This window comes from Zootoca vivipara, chromosome 4 (genome assembly GCF_965207765.1).
Source record: "Zootoca vivipara chromosome 4, rZooViv2.hap1.1, whole genome shotgun sequence".
In the NCBI taxonomy this organism is placed as follows: Eukaryota; Metazoa; Chordata; class Lepidosauria; order Squamata; family Lacertidae; genus Zootoca; species Zootoca vivipara.
This window is the reverse complement of record NC_142587.1, coordinates 20,330,100-20,352,206: the sequence shown is the minus strand read 5'-3', so window position 1 is coordinate 20,352,206 and position 22,107 is coordinate 20,330,100. Positions and strand designations below refer to the sequence as shown.

The following is a 22,107-nucleotide window of genomic DNA, read 5'->3' as shown; positions in this document are numbered from 1 at the left end:
CGGGAGAATACTGCAGATGCGGTGGGCCAAGCTTCAAAAAAACAATATATCTTGGACATACTCAAAATTAAACTGCTAAAAAGTAACATAACTTAAAGAGTATAGTCGAACCTTGGATTCCGAACACCTTGCGAGTTGAACATTTTGGCTCCCGAATGCCGCAAACCCGGAAGTGAGTGTTCCGGTTTGCGAACGTTCTTTGGAACCCGAACGTCCACCGCGGCTTCCGATTGGCTGCAGGAGCTTCCTGCAGCCAATCAGAAGCTGTGCCTTGGTTTCTGAACGTTTTGGAAGTCGAACGTACTTCTGGAACGGATTTCGTTCAACTTCTGAGGTACCCCTGTATGTACATAATCCTTCCTTTTTCAATGTTTTGCATAACCAGAAATAACGCAGAAATAACTGTGGAGGAGCAGTCACCTGTGATCTGAAGTGTGGGAGGGAAAGTTTTAATTAAAGTTGGATTTTAGAAGTAAAAGAACATGAGGACAGCAAAGTAAGAGATCAAGACAAGGAATTTTTTTAAGAGTGCAGTTCTTTTTTCTTTTTGACTATTTGGGGTAGCATCATAGATAAATGAAACCAAGAAGATTTTTTTTGTATAATACAGCAGGAAAGGTCAGGTGATAAAAACACCATGAAGATAAGAGTGGGAAGACAACCTCTAAGGATTTATTCAGTTGGAAATTAATTTTTATTTTGTAAACTGTTAATCTAAGATTTGTTAAATTTGTTAATCTGGTTGTTGCTTTTTTTAAAAAAAAATACTTAATAAAAATTAATTTCCCCTTCCCCCCCCCTAAAAAAATGGGAGTGTGGGAGGGATACTCTGAAGCAAGCATGCCCCAAGCCTTCACTCAATGGCACCCTCGTGTGTAAGAGAGCTGTAGAACAGAATGAAAAAGTGCTGTTTTTAAAGGCTACATTGCTGAGATTGGGAAGCCTCTAAGAATCTCTCTTTCAAGGACAAACTACTTCCCATAGGGAGGGAATCCAGGGAACGAGTTTTAACTCCCAACTGCTGTGTGGTATGAAGGTGGTTCTACAGTAGTTGGGTAGCTTCCAGGCTGTTCTCTCTTGTGTTAAGGAGCCTTTCTGATAAACCTGAAGGGAGAAACTCACAGGGACAGATGTTATACACATGCACACTTTTTACATTTGTCTTCATTTCCACTTGAATAGACAAAAAAATCCCTAAGAATGGTGATGGAGTGTTATCTACCTAACTTGCCCAAATTACCAAATTGTGCATGCTTTAGTTGGGCTTGTTGCATGCTGCTAAGACAGGGGTCAGCAATCTTTTTCAGCCGTGGGCCGGTCCACCATCCCTCAGACCATGTGGCAGGCCAGACTATATTTTTTTTTTTGTCGGGAGGGGGAATGAACAAATTTCTATGCCCCACAAATAACCCAGAGATGCATTTTAAATAAAAGGACACATTCAACTCATGTAAAAACATGCTGATTCCTGGACCGTCCATGGGCCAGATTGAGAAGGTGATTGGGCTGCATCCGGCCCCTGGGCCTTAGGTTGCCTACCCCTGTGCTAAGATGTATAATATTGTGGGACCTGGGTGGCACTGTGGTCTAAACCACTGAGCCTCTTGGGCTTGCCGATCAGAAGGTCAGCGGTTCAAATCCCCGCGACAGAGTGAGCTCCTGTTGCTTGGTCCTAGCTCCTGCCAACCTAGCAGTTCAAAAGCACGCCAAAAGTGCAAGTAGATAATAAATAGGTACTGCTCCGATGGGAAGGTAAACGGCGTTTCCGTGCGCTGCTCTGGTTTGCCAGAAGCGGCTTAGTCATGCTGGCCACATGACCCAGAAAAACTGTCTGCGGACAAACGTCAGCTCCCTCGGCCAGTAAAGCAAGATGAGCACCACAACCCCAGAGTCATCTGTGACTGGACTTAACTGTCAGGTGTCCTTTACCTTTACCTTTTAAGATGTATAAATCGAGAAACGGATCATGGAACAGATTTATAATTTATGCTAGATGTAATAATTATGGTACCTGATTATTAAAAGCTAATTTCAGACCACTTTTTCTTTCAATAAAAACTTAGAATTTTGGTAATGGTGTCGCTTTAAAGTAATCATGTTCGAGTTTGCCAGCTTAGTTTTATTAACAGCCAATGACGATCATATGAATAACACCACTATCCCAGGCCACCCAACTGAGGCCACGTTGTTCCTTCTTCTTCTATCAGATCAAAATGACATGAGAACAACAAAAGTTGCCAGATTCATCAAGGGTGCAATGAGACTAAGGGCTACCTTTTAAACGATAATCATAGTCATATGACTGATCCTTTTATCCATGTTGTTTTTAATTGTATATTTGTATATTGTATAATTGTATATTTTCTTTGCAATAATCCATGAAAAAATATTTGTGCTAAAGGGAAACAGATGGCCAAGCCTCTGGTGGCAGTGATTCAGGTGACTGGATATTTACAATCCGAGAGAAAGATCCCAAGAACCTCGAGAACGGAGCTACGCAGCTACACGAGTGGGAAAGGAACAAGGTATTTACAGACACTGGAGGAAACAAGAAATTGAAAGCATTTTAAGTAGCAATGCATGCTTTTCAACTTTAATTATCACAGCTTACGGCTCTTATATGTGAGGTCTCTGATTGTACCCAATGCTGCCTAAGCAGTGTTTCTCTTGCTTCACAGAACTTGCTCTTCCTCTCCACGCAGGCACAAAATTAGCTCCGGGAGGTGCCCTAAACCAGTGGTAGGCAACCTAAGGCCCATGGGCCACAAGCGGTCCACGGGGGTCGTTAAACTGGTCCCCGAGCCGCCCCCGAACTGAGCCGCCTGCTTGGTGAGTCCCCACATGCTGTGCTAAACCAGCACAGCATGGGGACTGCGGCGCCAAAAATTCCGTCTGCACAGACGCCGAAAATCGCGGACGCGTGTGCTCACACACACACACACACACACACACGTGATCCGGCCCATGGAGGGAGCTTCACTGGAGTAAACCTTGCCGATCCCTGCCCTAAACTTTGTGGAGCAGTCGAGAAGGTGTGCAGAGGGCTGCAGGAGGAGAAGAGGGGGACGTTCTGTTGCACAAGCAGGTGTTGGTTGTGCAAGCAGAACAGCAGCATTGGATGCAACCCTTTGTAACTCTGTGCACATTCAGAACTCAGTGTGCAGACTCCTAAGAAATTCCCGTGAATCGAAATGGGGTTGGGGAACCTCTGGCCCATGGGCCAAATTTGACCCGGCAAGGTTCCCAGTTTGGCCTGAGAGGCAATTTCCCCCAAACCATGCCCACCTACCCCAGAACCTGACCTTATATGTGGTGTCAGACGTGGGGCAGATAGACACAGCTGGAACCTGATCGCACAGCCGATCCTTGCAGAAAGCAGCTTTGCTAGCCCTTTGGAAATACAGAAAAAAGGGCTTTCAAAGCAGCAGTTTCCTGTGTGCAGCACTTCCCAAGTGCCAAGTATAGGGCTGGCAAAGCTCCTTGCGCTGTGGTTCCCCAGTGTCTGACAGCCAACCGGGTGTTGGGCATTTGGGAACAACAGTGAAAAAGGGGCTTTGCCAGATCTCTGCGACGAGTCGCTGGCAGATGGGATGTTTTTAATGCTATCCCTATCACAGAGTCTGTCTACCCAAACCTGCAATTGCTTTGTGCAATGCTGCATCTGATGATGCTTGCAGCAGCCACTGCATTAGTGCCGCTGAAGAATATTCCTGGGTTGGCATGTGGCAGTGATGCAGCAGTTGTTTGCCATCCTCAACACTCAGTGTGCATTAAACATGCACATGTGTTCCTGTAATGTCTTCCCTTGCTTTGTTTCCTATTCATGTAAATAGTAAACCAACTGCTTCCTGAAGTTTCATCAGATATATGCTTCCCACCCACCCCATATTTAATTTATTTGGTATTGCACAACTGAAATATTTCATAATCCTAAAGTACGCTTTGCTACATAAAGTAGTTAACCGTCTGTTTAACTACATTTCCTTGCTATTTGTAATAGAACTTTTGTTATGTGATACACAGAAGGAGTTCCACTTGTTCGAAATTGAATTTCAGCTTGCAATATTAATTTCAAAGATGCATTAATGAATTCTGGGTGTATTTGTACTTGGAAATGTGTTGCATGAAATGTAGAATATAGGAAAAGAATTAGAAAATGTTCAGTATATATATATCTCGCTTGATGTATTATGGAATTCTTTTTTTCTCCCTCCCAAAGGAAAATACCATTCAAAGGCGTCCTTTATCTCGGTGCTTATCAACAATCATATCGCCATTATTCACAGAGGTAAATTTCCATCAGGTTCACCGTTTTCCAGTCGACGTGAGGACCACATTGCCTTGTGGTCAGCCTTCCTGGTTGTGGGACTCATGCCCATGGTGGGTGGGGCCAGGTACAAAATGGGCGGAGCAACACATATGACCCTCCCTTTTGTATAGTAGGCTGCATTCCTGCAAAATAATATGCAAAATAATAATAATAATAATAATAATAATAATAATAATAATAATAATAATAATTTATTTATTATTTATACCCTGCCCATCTGGCTGGGTTTCCCCAGCCACTCTGGGCGGCTTCCAACAGAAAAATAAAATACAATAATCTATTAAACATTAAAAGCCTCCCTAAAATTGTCTCTATATGCATACATTCCTCCCTCTTGGCAAGCTAGAGATGGTTTCGCCATTTAAGGAACCATTCCAGCCAGGCAAATGCTCTCAAAGAGACTGCGGAGCCTGGCATGGTGAGGGTTGTGGTCTGGGTAGGAGAGGCAAGTCCTGGGGAAACGTTCCAAGCAACAAATAGAGAGAGCCTGTGTATTTGGTCCCTGAACCTGGAGTTTCCCATCCCTGCTTTAGAAATGATGGGAGAAAATACAGGAAAACAAATGTAATTAGTTTTGCTTCTTTAAGTACATATAGGATAAATGCAAGATTTCGTTTTTTTATTATGAGAATTAGAGCAGGGTTTCGCAAACTTGGCCCTCCAGCAGTTTTTTGACTACAACTCCCATCATCCCTAGCTAGCAGGGCCCAGTGATCAGGGATGGTGGGAATTGTAGTCTAAAAACAGCTGGAGACCTGAGTTTGGGAAACGCTGAGTTATAGTGATACTTTGATCATATTGGAATAGTTGTAGTACATAACAAATATCTATACTGTATAGCCCTGTTCAGAGACTATCCTGTCTTTGCAATAACTCTGCGAAGAAGATCAGCAGCATTCTTGCTGCACAGCAGATGGGAGGCTGGAACTGAGAGAGAGCAACTTCCTAGCTTAAGGCCTAGAGGGATTTTGGTAGAGATGTAAGTTTGAACCAGGACTTGATGCTGCTTCAGTATCTTAGGCACTAGGGCATCCTTTCCACTTCGCCTAGCAATGATTGGGGCTGTAGCCTAGCAAAATCTGGCGAGCTCCATATTGGGGGAAGGTTACACCATGGTAGCAGTAGGGGATAGACCGTTGAAGCTTGAATTTAATATGCACCAGAGTTGGGAGTACGCATTACTGCCTGCAGAGTACTTCATAAAGCGGGTTTCTGTCCATCCTCTGGTCTTCAAGAGTTAGAGCAGAGTTTCCCAAACTTGGGTTCCCAGTCTGTTTCTGGACTACAATTCCCACCATCCCTGACCACTGGTCCTGCTAGCAAGGGATGATGGGAGTTGTAGTCCAACAGTTTGGGAAACCCTGGTTAGAGAAACGCAGTGGCTGTGATGAAGCGGCATTTGTTCCTTCTCTCTCTCCTCTCTGTTCCCTTCTTGATTTTAAGGGCCTCATGGTGGGAGTTGGGGATATTAGCAGTTATGTTAGTGAGCCAGAAGGAGAAGCAGTAGAAGTCCTTCTCCCACCTCTATTTTGAAGAGGGCGGGGGGCAGCTGTTCTAGCGCAGCCCACATTTCTTAGTCAGTGGGCGAAGAGAAGCACCTTGTAGTGTGAGAGGCACCAACCATTCCCCATAACACACACACATGGCTGCTTTTTATATATTAGCTGTGTATTCGATTCTGCAATTTTTATTTTGCTGGGTTAAAACTGTTAACCACTCTGAGTCTTCTTGGGCATGGAGTGGCAAACTCCTATTAGGAGACGAAAAAGGACTCTTTCCCAACGAAAAGGTAGCCTAGTGACTCACTAAATGTGTTCATTGCCATTAGAGGCAATTTATTAGTGCAGTGAAATTACCTTCCTTTTTTTGGCACAGCAGCCTCCTGGTTACTTCTGTGAGTTCCTGGTGCTTTTAAAGGGAACATATCGTTCAGGGAGGGAGATCAGGACGGGAAAGGCTATTGTGCTGAAAATAAGGGACATGACCCTGCTATACATGTGTCTGGGTAGAATGTTGCCCTGCGTTATGGCTCTTAAATCATGCATTTATAAGCAGTTGCCAAAGCCCTGCTCATGCTTTTAGAGATTCCTATCTTCCTTAGCTGAGTTTTGCTTAATAACATACAATAGTTTCAATTTATGTTGTAGATCTCCATGCAGTCTTTAGACCTAAAGTGTGGTGGCACTTAATTTTTTAATAAAAAATTATTTTGCTCATTTAGACTGTACAGGTGAAACTCGGAAAATTAGAATATCGTCGAATAGTGCATTTATTTCAGTAATGCAACTTAAAAGGTGAAACCAATATATGAGATAGATGCATGACATGCAAAGCAAGATATGTCAAGCCTTTATTTGTTGTAATTGTAGTTATTTGTCGTTAGGCGGGTCAATTATAAATGGAATGTAATTAATGAAATGTAATAGCGATGTTTATTTTTGTATTATTGTAACTATTTGTTTTATTACTGTGGAATTTCCAAAAGAAAGCATTTGTAAAAATTAAAATTAACATAAAAAATTTAAAAGTTGCATTGCTGAAATAAATGCACTTTTTGGCAATATTCTAATTTTCTGAGTTTCACCTGCATATACGCATTTCAAATAGTTACATGGCTAACGCCCTTTTTTATTTTGATTCAGCTGAAAGAGAGGAGTCAAGCTTGTGGGGGGAACATGGGATCCATAGAAGAACTGAGAGAGGCGATCTATTTGGCTGAAGAAGCATGTCCAGGCATTTCAGATACCATGGTGACAGAGCTTGTGGAGAGGCTTCAGAGGTAATAGTAAAGACACCTAGCAGGAAACAGTATTATCCAATTCAGTGTGATTTCTTCAACGTAAATGTATCAATGGTATCCTAACCCACATGGCAAGAGTATGAAACCTGAATTCTCTGCCCGGAGATGTGAATTCTCCTTCCTGTTTGATCTCATGCATATTAGGTAATATTGTATGATTCAGTAAGTGGGGTAACATTCCTACAATCAAGAATGTCACAGGGCATAAGTTATTAGCAGAACCATTGGCTTTTTAAGGAATAGTCTTGAGTTATTCACCAATTTACTGTTTGCTGTCAGATTGGATATACAGTGGAACCTTGGTTGCCGAATGCTTCGGAAGTCGAACATATCGGCTTTCAAACGCCGACAACCTGGAAGTGAACGCTTCCATTTTTGAACATGCCTTCTCCGTTTTTTCCCAATGGATTTTGCCAATCGGTTGTCAAGACTTTTCGAAAGTTGAACGGTCTCCCGGAATGGATTACGTTCGACAACCAAGATTCCACTGTAGTGGCAGGTTTAAGACATCCACAAACTCCAGATTTGAGCAAATGTCTTAAGAGAGCATAGCAAATTGCAAAGAGAGTAAAATTACCAGAGCACATGAAGGGCAGGGGAGGGCCAACTGGGCACTTTTTAGAGCAGTGTTTCCCAAACTTGGGTTTGTTTTGGATTGATTTTGGAATCTTCTGACAAGAAGCATAATCTTAACTGCCATCACGAAAAAGTCTGATCACCGTTTTTGCTTTCATGACACCATTTCTCCCCCACCCCCCAGGTATTCAGTAACTGGAGGAGGAAGCACATCATCCCACTAAAGTATTGTTTCGTGGCGTTTGCCTGTTCGATGTGGCTCCTATAGGCACCTCCTCTAATGCTGGTCTGCCACTGTTGCTCTCAGTGGTGAGCTCTCCAGTATGTGGACATTCCTGAAGGTGCAGCAACACAAATGGACAACTTGGCAAGGGCATTGTTTTTCAGCTCTGTATAGTTTTTTTTTAAAGAAAAAACAATAATGCACATATTCAAAGGAGGTATCTTTTTAAATTTCTGAGATGTATATTTAGGATTGCAGTTAGGAAACTAAAGCTATTGTGAAATCTCAGGTATCTTGCTTTAAGTCATTGGTCTTCAACTCAACGATCCAGATCCAGAAGCGATTTATGTCTCAATCTAAAAGTGGGTGCCCCAATGGTACGGCCATTGTTTTCTTTCAGGGTCTTATTTTAACAAAATGCAGAAGATAGGGAGATGAAATAAAGGGGTGGGGGGACTAAGTGGATATCATATTTTAGGTTGGGATTTAAGATGGATCTCGGACCTGAACAAGTTGAAGACAACTGCTTTAAGTCGATGAATCTGTGTATTGGAAAACATACCATTGGCTCTGTGTACAGATTTGTATATAGTCACTTTTTTTACTCAAAACTTGCTCAATGTGCATATAGAATCCCTCTGTACAAATGGCCAAGTTCTCTGTAGATGATGCTAGTGAGGTAAATATTTTGACAGGTCACAACTGATTATTGGCTTGCCTTTTGTTATATGAAATTTTCGAACCGTATGACAAGAGGTTTGATTTGACCTTGTATTTGTAGGTCAAAAAGCTGTGCTATAAAAAATCTGGTTTGTACCTCAGATGCAAAGTTTGCTCTAGTTTTGTTACACGGTGTTATTCTTTTTATTAATCTAGAGTTGGGTTTCTAATCATGGTACGACATTGATTATTTCAGTTTCCTGAATCACTTGGTTTGAGGTTCTCCAATACTTGTTTGCTTTAGTGGTTGTTGTTTTTTACCAGTCTAAATTGTGCCAATCCAAAGTCTGAATTCAGTTTTATTAGGTTTTTTTTTAACTTGTAAAATCAGAACATCTCATACAACTAAATACTTTCCCCCCTCTTGAAACACCACTTAAGAGATTCTGGCTGGATAATGGCAATTTGTAAGATGGTGATCTTAAAAACAATATAAAATATATGAAGCTTATGTATATGAAAACTTTTAATCATGATCATTGAGAGATACATTTGATTTAACTTGGTATCCAAGATCCATTGTTAAGGGGGAGAATACTTGAAATTTCATCAAAACTTAAAATAGATATTCTCACTGCTGTACTTTAGTTAAATATCTGTATATTTGCTTGTTACATCTTTTGTGGTTCATCTTCTGAACTCAGCCTCTTTTACAATGGGCAGAAATCAGTAGAATGTCAACATTTTGCCTATTGGAATTTTTTTTGTAAATGCTGTATAAATATCTGATAAGATATTCCATTGACTCTATTTCTTTTCAAGAAATTCCTTGAGGTGAATGGAATAAATCAGTGTGAAGATTTAGTTCTCAAGAATTATTAAAAGGGGCTAACTAAAGAAAATAGGTTGCTGGCAATGACTTACATCACAATCCAACCATGTCTAGTCAGGAGTAAGTCCTATTGATTTCAGTGGGACTTACTCCTAAGTAAAGGAGGGTAGGCTTGCAGCCTTAGTCAACATTTTTAATATTTCACAGTTCTGAGTGAACGTGAAACCTTTGTTTTAGTCTTCAATAATATTAAACACGTTAAAGTCCAACTTTAACTCGGAACGTACCCTTTTGAGTCCAACCATGCCTGTTCACACGAGGGAGAACTTCCTATGCCATATGGACTAAAGATGAGCCAGGTGTGAAAATGCACTTCCAACACTTATACCATATTCTGCCTGCTAAAATGGTCTGATATAAACTGATTTTGCAGCTACCTCCTCTATAGGGTTGCCCCTAAGGCTCCCTGAAAAGACTTCCCTGAGGGTTGGAGAGCTCTAATGATTGTGGTGGGCTGTGACACGAGGCACAGAGGGAAGGGGGGAATCTTGTAAAACAGAGAGGAGGTAACCTCTGGAAGTGAGACCAGCCTGCCTGAATCATAGGAGCCGAGTACTGGTGAAAAAGAGGCAACTTTTAATCTGAAGAGGGTACCCTATGGAAAAACTCACACACGCGTGATCCAGTTTTCAGGTATGTCTGCATGGAGCCTAAGACCTAACAGCATTTTCCAAATTGAGCTTCTAGAAATTATTTGTGAACGATCTGTTACTGTAAGAAAAATAATTGCAATTCACATGGCCACCTACCAGTAACTGCAATTCACTTTGTTAGGAGTATTCAGTTTGAGACTGAAGCAGAAAACTCTCTTGAAGATTTGGGCATTGGACTTCAAGAGGCACCTTGGCCTCTCTCTTTTTAATTGGTAGTTTTTTTGTGGTACTATATTTGCATAATTGGGCAGATCTTCTACAAAGAACAGAGGTGTTTAGTTGAAGACTTGCTGAAAGATTTAGGGATTTGCACCCGAATCGTATGCCTATTTACCCAAGTCCCACACTGAATTCAGTTGGATTTGCTCCCAAATAAACATGCATAGGATTACAGAACAATAATTTTTGTGGGTGAGGATGTCCAGTTATGGTGTCCTGCTTATGCAATGGACTGTACTTTAGCAGGGTTTCTCCTCCTCCTGCGCACCTCCAAAATTTGTTCGCAGGTGGGAGCCTGCAGGAGGGAAACTCCTGTTGCGTTTGATGTCGTGACTGATGTCGTGACATTCACGCTCACCCTCCTGTAAAATTGCAGTTTTCTTCTTGTTATGATCAATTCGGAATGTAGTTCCAAATTACCTCTCAAAACTTTGCTATATGTTTTTTATTTTGGCCTTTTAAGTTATTGGGTGTCACGTTTTAAATGATGTATTAGAATTGTGTTCTTCTAGGGAAATGCAACATTGCGGTGTATGATCTCTGCATTTTCTATGTGCATGGTGCCAGCTGGGCCATTGGCTTATGCCTCCTGGTGTTGATGGGTGTTGCACTAAAAATCCTCTAGAGAGCACCATTATGGAAAAGGCTGGAGTAGCTAATACAGCTTTTTTTCATCCCTTGGCCAGGGGAGGTTTCGGTCTTAACATATTCTTGCTAGTGAGCACCAAACGCTTCCACAGTTACTCTAGAAATTTCCCACTTTTTCAAGATTTAGTATAATTAGGGGGCTAAGCGAGCTGTAAAAATAAACTCAAGTCTTTCGAACAAGAAAGGCTTCCAGTTTGTATGGGTCGGGTCACTTTTCATGTGTTTCGTTAGAAATCTGCTTCTGTTGCCGTTCCACTCTTGTAGTTGCGTGTAGGAAGTTAGGTGGCTGTTGTGTTGGTGCACAGAACCTCTGGTGGAATAGTGAAAGTCTCCTGTTTTCTGATTAGGTGCCATGGGCTCTTTGGTTCCCCCAATAGTTGGTCGTTTTGGGAGTTGCATCTGGTCTTGTTTTGTTATTGTCATGTAGCGTTTTGTATTTTTGGTACCTTGCAGCACGGGCGTTTTTGTTAACAACTTTAGGAGAAGTTCAGGGGTTTATTCTTCTAGTTGTCCCCTCCCTGCAGCACACCCACCTCTGCTTATTGACTGGGGCGGGTAATGTGTGTCTTGGCTTTTCTGCATAATGATGATTAACATGATTACCACTTCCGTCACCTGTTTTGAAGAGGAGGGATCACGGCAGCTGCAGCGCTGTAGTGCATGAGATCCTGAGACCTATTCCTACACCTCACCTTGTTGTAGCCATTGCAGAAGCATCTGAATTTGCCCCACATTTTCTTTATAGACATTTGCTACTAAATTGAAGTTGCAAATGCACAGTGGAAAAAAGATTGGAAAAAGGATTGCCCCATGACACCTGAAAGGTCAGATTTGTCGTCGTGTTTTCATTGGCTAGAGTCCTCTTGATCAGATGCATGTAGGGTTATCAGTTAGCAGATGCGCATACATGTAACCAGTGTGCCCAAATGCAAGAGACATCAGTCAACAAAAGCCCCGGTGGTGGGTCTTGTATCTGTTTGGATTCTGCAGACTTTCATCTGCCTCTCGTGATTCGTGATTTTGGCGCCACTGATTACAACTTTTCTTCGGTACTTGTGTGCATCTAGATGGCCCTTTATGCATCTGATAAAGTAAACACTGCCGTAATCAATTTAAAGAAGCAGCGTAGGATTTAAATTTTTGTAAATAAGAAATCCAGAAATCTTTCGAAACAGAAAGTTTTCCACTTCTAAAAACAAGTTGTTCCATAAAATTAGTAACATAATAAACAGATACAGAACTAGTTAACTTATGCAGTATCAGAGTTGAAATTATTATTAATTATTATTTTAGGTACGATCCCTTGGGAGAATGCATGCATATATAATACAAACACATAGGTTTTGGGTGTGCAGAAAATTAGCGTTGACAGGTTTCAGTGCCTTCCCCTAAAATTTAAACCATGTGAAGTGATATATGCTATTAAGTCACAAATAATTTTTATTGGAATATTTTATGTAAACCTTTGAATTTGTACCGACTATGACATTTAAACACATTTGCTTTATTGACTCCCCCCCCCAATTAAATATTTCACTTAATACTTTGGGCTGTTGGGAAAAAAATGTGATATTTATACAGCACATAAAATAATCTGTTACTCAAAATGTAAATTAAACATGCTAAAGCAGATCTCCATCAATTTAGGGCATCAGAAAATTCTCTGGAAATTCTTTCCCCTGGAAAACCTAATTGAAAGTCTTCCAGTAAACATACATCAATAAGAACATAGGAAGTTGCCTTATACTGACTCGGATCATTAAGTCTGTCTAGCTCAGTATTGTCTATATCAGGGATGGGGAGCCTGCAATCCTCCAGATGTTTTTGGAACAACAACTCATATCATCCCTGACCAATGGCTCTGCTGGCTGGGGCTTCTGCACTTCCAACAACTTCAGGAGGGCCTAAGGTTCCCTCCCCCAGATTGCATTGTTCCAGAGGTTTTTTCTTTTTCTTTTTGCAGCCCTACCTGGAAATCCCAGGGATTGAACCTGTGGCCTTTGGGCACGCAAAAACGTGTGCTGTACCCTACGTAGTCCAGGAGAGCTTACGCCACAATAAATCAACTGAGATGTGACAGTACTGTGTTTGCTGCAGCAGGCTTAAGGCAGCTGCCGCGTTTGAATCCGTTACAATAAAGTGGAGTTTATCTTTAGTTCATAAGCAGAAGGTACAGTAAACAGACATTGGGCATCTTTCCATATAAAATCAGTTTGGGTGAGGAAGGCAGACCTTAACATATCAGACCAGGGTGTCTATTAACCAAGAACATGCTAAGGATATGTTGCATAGAATAAGGAGCAATCACTTGGCTAAAGAGTTTGTCCATGTGGTTGCTGCCCTCCTCAGCATGTGTTGGATTCTTTTTACAGGTAATTAAAAGAATTTCCTGGCTGGATTAGATCAAAACCTAGTCCAAAGCCACCTGCCTTTAGGAAATACACAAGCACAGCAATCTGTTGGTAACTAGCCATTCTCCTCCCTACCCCAAGTGTCTGGTAATTGGGTATCTATTGTACATGGAGGTCTCATTTTTAGCTATTGTGAGAAATACCCAAGGAATAGCCCCTTATCCTTTTATCAAATTCTATTTTCTTCTGTAATGCTGTTCTCTATTTATAAGCCTGTATAAAAAATTGCTTATGGTCACACATCAAGCTGTTCTTCAACTCCTTGTATGTTACATGACACAGAAATAAAGAAACGCAACAATTTTGGGTGTGTGAGTGTGTTTATGGGCAACATTTTCTAGGAAAACAGTTTCCAGTATTTTAAGGAACATGGGGAGAGAAGGGACAGCATAGTGGGGATTCAAAGCAGCTCATTTATATGTGTATCTGAGAATTTTAAAACTTTATTAATAGCCATGATGCGCAGGAATTGTACTTATATACAGCTAAATATACATTAATTTATGGTTGTTTGTTCCTGTAGGTTGCTGTCATATGAGAAGGTAAGAAACGATACTTGTCTAAATTTGGTGGGAGTAGTAAACCCAGCACGAGGTGAAGGTGAGAGGCTCACACATAGCACAATTACAACTATGGGTGAAACTCGGAAAATTAGAATATTGTCGAAAAGTGCATTTATTTCAGTAATGCAACTTAAAAGGTGAAACCAATATATGAGATAGATGCATGACATGCAAAGCAGGATATGTCAAGTCTTTATTTGTTGTAATTGTAATTATTTGTCATTAGGCGGGTCAATTATAAATGGAATGTAAGTAATGAAATGTAATAGCGATATTTTTGTTTATTTTTGTATTATTGTAACTATTTGTTTTATTACTGTGGAATTTCCAAAAGAAAGCATTTGTAAAAATGGAAAGAAAAATAAAAAATAATAAGTTGCATTACTGAAATAAATGCACTTTCGACGACATTCTAATTTTCCAAGTTTCACCTGTAGATGTCCCTTGTTTTGCACTCCTGGGGTGTATGTTGGTTGTTTTTGTTATACTGAAAGATGGTGCCTAGTTAACCTGGACTGAATAGCTTGCAGGCATGCTTACAAGACAGTCACTCTTTTAGTTATGCTAAATTAGCATGTATAGCTTGAAAGTAGTAAATAGCAAGATCAATCTTCGTTGGTTTTGTTATTCCCTAAAGGAATATTTCTTAAAAATGAGGTTTTCTGTCTTCAAGATTTCAGTGTCATGACTGCTTTTTTTAAAAGTAGGGGTACCTTAAAACTACTGGGTGCTTTAAGATGTTGATCTAATTCATTCCCATTTCCAGTAAGCTACATTCTGAACTGTTTTTGCACGTTGTGAAAAGGGCAAATGTTGCGCTTTCCAGCTGGGCTACATTTGATTCAAACATAGCAAATGCAAAAACATTTAAGGATGTCGTGTCTAACTGCTTTCAAATGTATATACACAAAATGTGGATTGGTTTTCTAGTAGCATTTCTAAACAAAGGTTTGGGAATATACCACACGAGAGAGAGAGAGAGAGAAAATTATTATTCCAAAACTTACGATGCTGCTTTTACTGAACCACAAATTAGTGCCACAATTCTTGTACCAGACAGATGTTGGCATGTTAGACCAGCTTTCAAATCCCCCTTCTCAACCTTCACAGGATATGAGTGTTCTAAATATTGCACAGGGTTATCATGTAAACTGTTCACCTTGCAGAATTTTATGTACTGGAACATAATTTGTGCCATGGAAGAGCAGAGAGAAACCTTCTGACCATATTTGAAGCAAATGCTCTCCACTGCTGGTAAGATGAAATGAGCAGTCTGCAGCCTTGCTTGGTAACTTTAATTTTTATGTGTAGAAACACTGAATAATGTAATTAAAATTACCCCTCCTTGCTTTGAGACTGCCCCTTATGAACATTTGAAGGCTGTTAATGCATACATAGGAAATACATTTTTTTTTTAAAAAAAAGAATGGCAGTTTACTAATTAATCACTTTGAGGGTTTGTCTGAAAGAAAAGGCATTTTGCTTTCCAAAAATTGTATTATTTCTGGTGCAAATCTTTGAGGCAAGGAAATCGTCTTTTGGCACTCCAAGGACAATATTTTAATACTGGCACAAGCTAAAAAAAAACCACACCAAAGGACAAATACGAGACAGTCACTTGGCTGATAATAGTAAACAACCCTGCTTGAGGCAATATTACAAAAAGCTGCTCCAAAACAAGTTTTTTTAAAAAAACAAATTTGTTTTTACTGAACTTTAAAAGGAAAAAGTCCTCTAGAAAAGCAGCAATTGTTGGAATGAACAATTTGGAGTTCAGTCATCAATAAGCATGGGATTCCTCGTGACTTAAAACGTGGATGCGTGAGGCTGCTGGGCTAGTGGCACTTCGGATCACCTCCATCCATCTAAGCAAAACAAAAACAAATACTTAGAATAGTGCATTTCCCCTTAGATTTGGTTGTGTGCCTTTTAACACATGAAATACAGTGGAACCTCTGTTTACGAACACAATTGGTTCCAGAAGTCTGTTCATAAACTGAAGCGAACTTTCCCATTGAAAGTAATGGGAAGTTGATTAATCCGTTCTAGACAAGGAAAAACATCCCCTAAAGCAGCAGGGCCTTCGCGGAGGCCGGGGAGCGCTCCCTGGCCTCTGCGAAGGCATCAGGGCGAAGGCCCTGCTGCTTTAGGGGGTGTTTTTCCTCGTCTAGAAGGATTAACCGGGGCTTCGCTCCGATGCCTTCGCGGAGGCCGGGGAGCGTTTCCGCGACGGCTGCAACCACGAAAGCGCTCCCTCGCCTCTGGGAGGCATCGGAACGAAGTCCCGGCTCCGATGCCTTCCGGAGGCCGGGGAGCGTTTCCGCCACTGGGCTGCAGCCGCGAAAACGCTCCCCGGCCTCTGGGAGGCATCGGAACGAAGGCCCAGCCTCCCTGACGGTATCAGACGCTCCGGTGTCTTCGGGGAGGTTTGGCCTTCGCTCCGATGCCTTCGGGGAGGCTGGGCCTTCGCTCCGGGCCTCCAGGAGGCATCGGAGCGAAGGCCCGGCCTCCCCGAAGGCCTCGGATGCTCAGTAGGCCTCGGGCACCTCGGTTTACAACTTCTGGGTTAGGATAGTTCGTAAACCGAAAATTCGTAAACCAAGGTTCCACTGTATTGTACAACAGGCACACACCTTAAGTATTTTAATCCAGTGGAATATTTGTATGCTCATAGGTGCCTCTATTTACTGTATTTTTCGCTTCATAAGATGCACCTTTTCCCTCCTAAAAAGGAAGGGAAAATGTTTGTGCGTCTTATGGAGTGAAGCTTGCCAAGAGCAGGCTTGGTAGCTGCGGTTGGGAGAGGCGCAGCACCTCTCCCAACTGCAGCTACCAGGCCTGTCCCTGCCAGAGCCGGCGGATGCTTCAGCACTCCATTCGTGGCTTTGATGCTGCCGCCAGCTCTCGCAAGAATGGGGGTAGCCGCGGTTGCGCCTGCCAGAGCCGGCGGCAGCTCTCATTCACTCCTTCCTGCCTTCTCTCTCTCTCTCTTTCCCTCCCCTCCTCCCTCTCTTTCTCTTTCAACCCTTCCTTCCTTCTCTCTCTCTCTCTCACACACCCCCTTCCTTCCTTCTGAGCCTAGAAAAGAATTTGCCCCCCTTGTTTTCCTCCTCTAAAAACTAGGTTCGCCTTATGGAGTGAAAATACGGTATAGCACGGAGTGGAGACTTGCATACATACATTTAATACCATAGACCACTGGTTGTATTAACTTTTCCCCTCTGGCCCACATTGATCAAGCCACACTGTCTTGCAGTAAGGAGTTAAAAAGCAATGACATTTCAGCTCACAGAAAACTGACATACCTTTCAAACGTGTATTCGCTCTCCGCCCTGAAATAGTACACATGGGATTTGAAGTGTAGCTTAAAGACATAGTCTTTATGAATGTTCTCAGATTCAGAAGGAATGGTAAGAGAGTAACCCAGCAGAGGAAGGCTAGCTAGAGGATGATTGTCCTAAAAACAAAAGAGAAATCGTTCACCAAACAGACCATCCCCCAGAAGTCACTTTTCTTTATCCAGAATACTGTGTCCCCACAATTTTCACTGATTCTTGGTGCCTAAACAGAAAATGGCTCTCATATATGGCCCTGGTAGGCTCACAGCTGGGAGGGAAATGAGGCATCTGGGTGCAAATCCAAAAGCTGTAGTCTTCCTCATCAGATTGGCACTATTTGAAGTGAGTCACTCCAAAGGCCCTTCAAAGCTCCGCCCAGCAGGTGGTTTTTTGGGGTGTGTGTGTGTGAGAGACTGTCCCTTTCTTCTGGCTCCTCCAATCCCCTAGATCAGTGATGGCCAAACTTGGCCCTCCAGCTGTTTTGGGACTACAACTTCCATCATCCCTAGCTAACAGGACCAGTGGTCAGGGATGATGGGAACTTTAGTCTCAAAACAGCTGGAGGGCTAAGTTTGGCCATCGCTGACCTAGAAGGATGCTGTGAAGTGAGTCTGCATGGAAACTATTCACCAGAAGGCTGCATCCCTTGTTGAAGGAAATGCTGCTTCCTCTCTCCCTCTACCCCAAGTAGCCTGTCATCCTACTATTAATCAGTTTCTTACCTCACGCTTCACCTGTGTGTGTGTGACACTGTGTGTGTGTGACAGCAATTCAAAAGTCAGTGTTAAAAATATATATATAGAGCACATACCCAGGTGGAAATCTGTTGGTGCTCTTGCTGAATGGGACAAATGGACACAAAAGCCTTGCCAATCTCCACCCACAGTGGCCGGTCTGTATGCTAATTCCCTTGATTTTCTATATACACCTGTCTGCACTAATTTCAACCGCCATTTTTCCTCTCAGCAAAAATATACCAAAAAAAGAGAAGGGTTTTGTGTGGTTGTTTCATGCAAATAAGCAGAAGTTTCTATTGCAGAACTTTGACCTCTTAAAGCAGTAACTACACCATGGAATAATAAGCACACATTCCCAAGTTAAACACTGAAGTGGTTTTTAAATAACTGCAGCACCTTTCAAGTGCCTTTGGACTAAGCAGTAATGTTGAACGCTAATGTTTTCTTTCCCAAGTGCTCAAAGTAATGGGGAAGTGGCCTCAAATTAACATGGTGATCTTTTTTGTTCCCCTCCGCCCCACCCTAGTGAACAAATGTTGAATTGACCTTTTTGGAGAGGACAGTGGCTGGACCACCTGTTACAGAATAGTTCTGTCTTATTTTGCCCCTGACCTCATATTTCTAGGGAAAGTGTACGAGTCAAAGCCTCTACTGATAATGGTAGCAGCTTCCAAGCTGACCACAGTCAGGGCCTAGTCCAATACATTTTGCACCCGAGGCTGACAAGATGACACTTCCCCATTCCAGACTGGACTGGCAGTGAAACTTTCCTTTGACATTGGTGATAGGATGATATCTACCGCCACACCGGAGACAGCAGGCCAGATTGGGGGGGCAGAGGCTACTCCTGAACATCTTCTGCCTAAAGCAGTTGCCTTATTAATATTAGGGTTGAGCCTGATTCTAGTTAAACATTTTCAACTTTTTTCACAGAAGAACTTTGTATCCATAAAGTTCACAAAAACTTCAGTTATCTCTGAAAATGCATCCTTTGGGACAATCAACAGTGCATAGCAAGGAACTTTTTTTTTTGTAATGTGTGAACAGTTAAGAGTTATATTCATCTCTTAACTTCCAACAATCAGTTACCTACCTGGTGGGATTTGTAGAAAAACATGCAGAAATTGGTGAATACCACCCAAAGCTTCTGCCAGCCATTGCTGTTTTTGAACTTTCTCAAAAGGTTTCCAGAGAGTTGGTTCTGAAAATGAAGAGAGATAGTGCAGCAAACTTGAATTAAGTCATATGCAGATGGAAAAACAGGCTGATGGAAAAACAGGCCTCATGTAAAACCATACTTTTCTAATTGAAACTGGCTGATTTTTTTTTCTCCATTGGTCATTTACCATTATTAAGAGTTCCAGATTCAGAATTCCCTATCATTCTTTAAATGAGGCTTGCTTGTAAATTGATTTTCTAAGGAAAGAAATAATCTGCTGTTACCTCATTCCAGGAAGAAGTTCTATATCTATATTAGGGTGGGAGGGTGTTAGCTTTAATATTATATTTAGCAACCTTTTTACGGGAACAGGCATCTCTACGCAAATGATTTAAGTCCTGCACACAAGCGCAGATGTTTAAAATTACTAGGAAAAATCAAAGCACATCCTTTAATTAACTGAAAGCACCAGATATAATGCATGAACAGAAATAAACCTAGGAAATAGGCTGTCCCCTCCCCTCTGCAGGCCTGGAACAGTTTTGAGGAAAAACCATGAACCTGGACTGTGGTGTCATCGATTATAAGGGTTTTGGCTGAGGTATAAATGTAAATAAATGAGCAAGCTAAGTTGGCAGTCTTCAAACATAAGCACCTGTAAACTTCCTCTCTGGGAAGGAAGGGAAAAAATAACAGCTAATTTGAGGGAGGGCGTTCTGTTGGATGCAAAAATTCAATTTGTTTTGGTGAGTAGGATATACTGAATTTTTTTATCCAGAAACGTAAGGTTCACCAAGCCGTGCTGAGTGTAAAATGTTCCGGGCTGTGTGGACCTTTGCAATGAATTAAGGACAGGGTGCCTCTGTGAACATGCTTAGTCCTGGACAAAAACTCTGGTCTAGTTCCCTCCATCCTTGCTCCAAAACCGCCTTTGTTTCATAGCCTAATCTGGGAGGGGCTTTTAATGGTTGCGATGGTTAGGGATTTGGGAGTCCAGAGAGCTTTGCCAATCTGGTGTAAGTCACCCAGGGGTCACTCCCTGGGTACCCGCCTGCCTCCTGCCCACCCCCAATTGAATTGATGTGCTTTGACAAAGGAGTGATAAACACCCGTTCTAACTTGAAAATATTCACTGCCTCTGCTCCCCAAGTGGAATATATTAACCATTGCTGATATATTTTATTCTGCTTCTGGTTTAATAACATAATAAGCTGTCTCCACTAGAATTTGCCAAAGGGACAGACAAACAGAATGTTCCTCATATCACCAGCAATTATAGCAGTGAACTGATAAGGTTGTTTTTATTTTATTTTAGAAACCAGCTGAATTCTGAAAACCTGACAGGGTGTTGAGTATGCTGGAGTACAAAAGTGCCTGTTCTCCTTTTACTGTTCCTAATTTCTGTTTCGGTTACCTCAGCACTTTGGAGGGTATCATAAACGGACAGGCTTTGCATTCGGTACCAGCAGACATATGAAATGGTAACAGGCCGCTGATCACTGATCAGTCCAGCAGGTAGGGAAGGACAGTCACTGACAGTGAGAGGATCTTCCACCACAAGAGAGAGAGAGACAGACAGAAAGGAGGGAGAGACACAGAAAGAAAGCATAAACTATGATACTGATGTGACATTACCCACAGACTTTAAGAGACAGTATGACTGCGACTCTGCCTGCCAAGGGGCAGTTGCAGAACGGAAGACAGATGTATAAAGTGTGGGATCTGCATCTAGGTTGCTCCACAGTTCATGCTGATCATTTAAACTCAAAAATAAATGGTGTTAATGCATAGGGGGGAGGCTTAGCAATGCAGTCCTCTTAACATGTCCACTGAAGTACTCATTTAACCATAGCTGCCAAGTTATCCCCTTTTTACAGGGATTTTCCCTTATGCTGAATAGGCTTCCTCGCGAGAAAAGGGAAAACTTGGCAGCTATGCATTTAACTGAGTTCCAAGGAGATGCACTGCTAACTAGGTTTGTATAGAATTGCAGCCCAGGAGGAGAATTTTGTCCCTGCGCCATTTAGTTGAATAGCCGCCCCATTACACAATGCAACTTAAAAGCAACCTAGAGGCATTCTTTTTGAGAATGGGTGTCTGCAGGTACCTTGAAGAAGCTAAACCAATTTATAGTTTACTTCAAGTTCTGTGTTATCCTATTGTCTGGAACCAATTTTACTGAAGATTTATTTGCTTTACAAGAACTGTTTGCTCATTCTGTTATTTTCCAGCAACACTGAGGGAGTATTATCTTTAAGGAAGTGACTTTCAAAAGGCTCATGATCTCTACAAATAGTCTCTTCTAAAGCACTGGAATTAATTGTGGAACTTCCACAAGAAAGCTGAAATTAGCTGTCATTAAAACGCAATACTGTTGCATGTATTCTGCATTTCAATGAGCTGAAGCATTTTGATTCAATAGCCAACTGATCTGTGTAAAATTGGTTTAGCTGTAGTCAAATACATCATCAAAAAACACACAGAGACTTCCTGTGATAGAGAGAACACAAGTGGAGGGAGGCAGATGAGACTGAGAAGAGAACAACTTCAAGAATCCAAAAGAGGGGGGGGGCAGCCTAAAATAAAGTTGCATTAAAATGCAGCAGCCGGAGTCAGGAACAACATCCTTTCCGAGATTAAAAACAAAACAGCCAACAGCAACAAAATGCTCAGAGGAAATACTATGTCAATATTTGGAAATTAAATTAGAACTGTGAAAAAATGCAGTGTTTACCAAAACGATTCATAATTTGCTAAAAAAAGGAATTTGTTAAAATGAGGTTTAATATATAATTGAATGCCAACTCCCCAGAAACAAAGGGAGGCAATGATTGGTTGTTGCTTCCTCTGAGAAGGCGGAAAGGAAATTGTCCCTGAAGAACAGTCCTCTCCAGGGGC

General features: G+C 41.7%; 2 protein-coding genes across 18 annotated transcripts in view; one reads left to right on the top strand and one right to left on the bottom strand.

The window, feature by feature from the left end:
* The window catches only part of STK24 (serine/threonine kinase 24), a 42,718-nt gene extending 29,005 nt beyond the window's left edge, over positions 1-13,713 (top strand). The window contains exons 8-11 of the mRNA XM_035114364.3: positions 2,402-2,525; positions 4,220-4,288; positions 6,973-7,109; positions 7,891-13,713. Coding sequence (XP_034970255.1) covers positions 2,402-2,525; positions 4,220-4,288; positions 6,973-7,109; positions 7,891-7,930 — 370 coding nt within the window. The 3' untranslated portion in view covers positions 7,931-13,713. The remainder of the gene's footprint in view (positions 1-2,401; positions 2,526-4,219; positions 4,289-6,972; positions 7,110-7,890) is intronic.
* FARP1 (FERM, ARH/RhoGEF and pleckstrin domain protein 1) overlaps positions 13,714-22,107 on the bottom strand; it is a 175,850-nt gene continuing 167,456 nt past the window's right edge. For 13 of the 17 annotated variants that reach the window (XM_088667532.1, XM_088667537.1, XM_088667530.1 and 10 more), the window contains exons 25-27: positions 19,144-19,251; positions 17,281-17,432; positions 13,714-15,840 (exon numbers count right to left, since the gene is read on the bottom strand). In XM_088667532.1, the coding sequence (XP_088523658.1) occupies positions 15,756-15,840; positions 17,281-17,432; positions 19,144-19,251 (345 nt within the window). In that variant the 3' untranslated portion in view covers positions 13,714-15,755. The remainder of the gene's footprint in view (positions 15,841-17,280; positions 17,433-19,143; positions 19,252-22,107) is intronic. The other 4 variants (XM_088667542.1, XM_088667540.1, XM_060273360.2 and 1 more) reach the window with 1 other exon arrangement.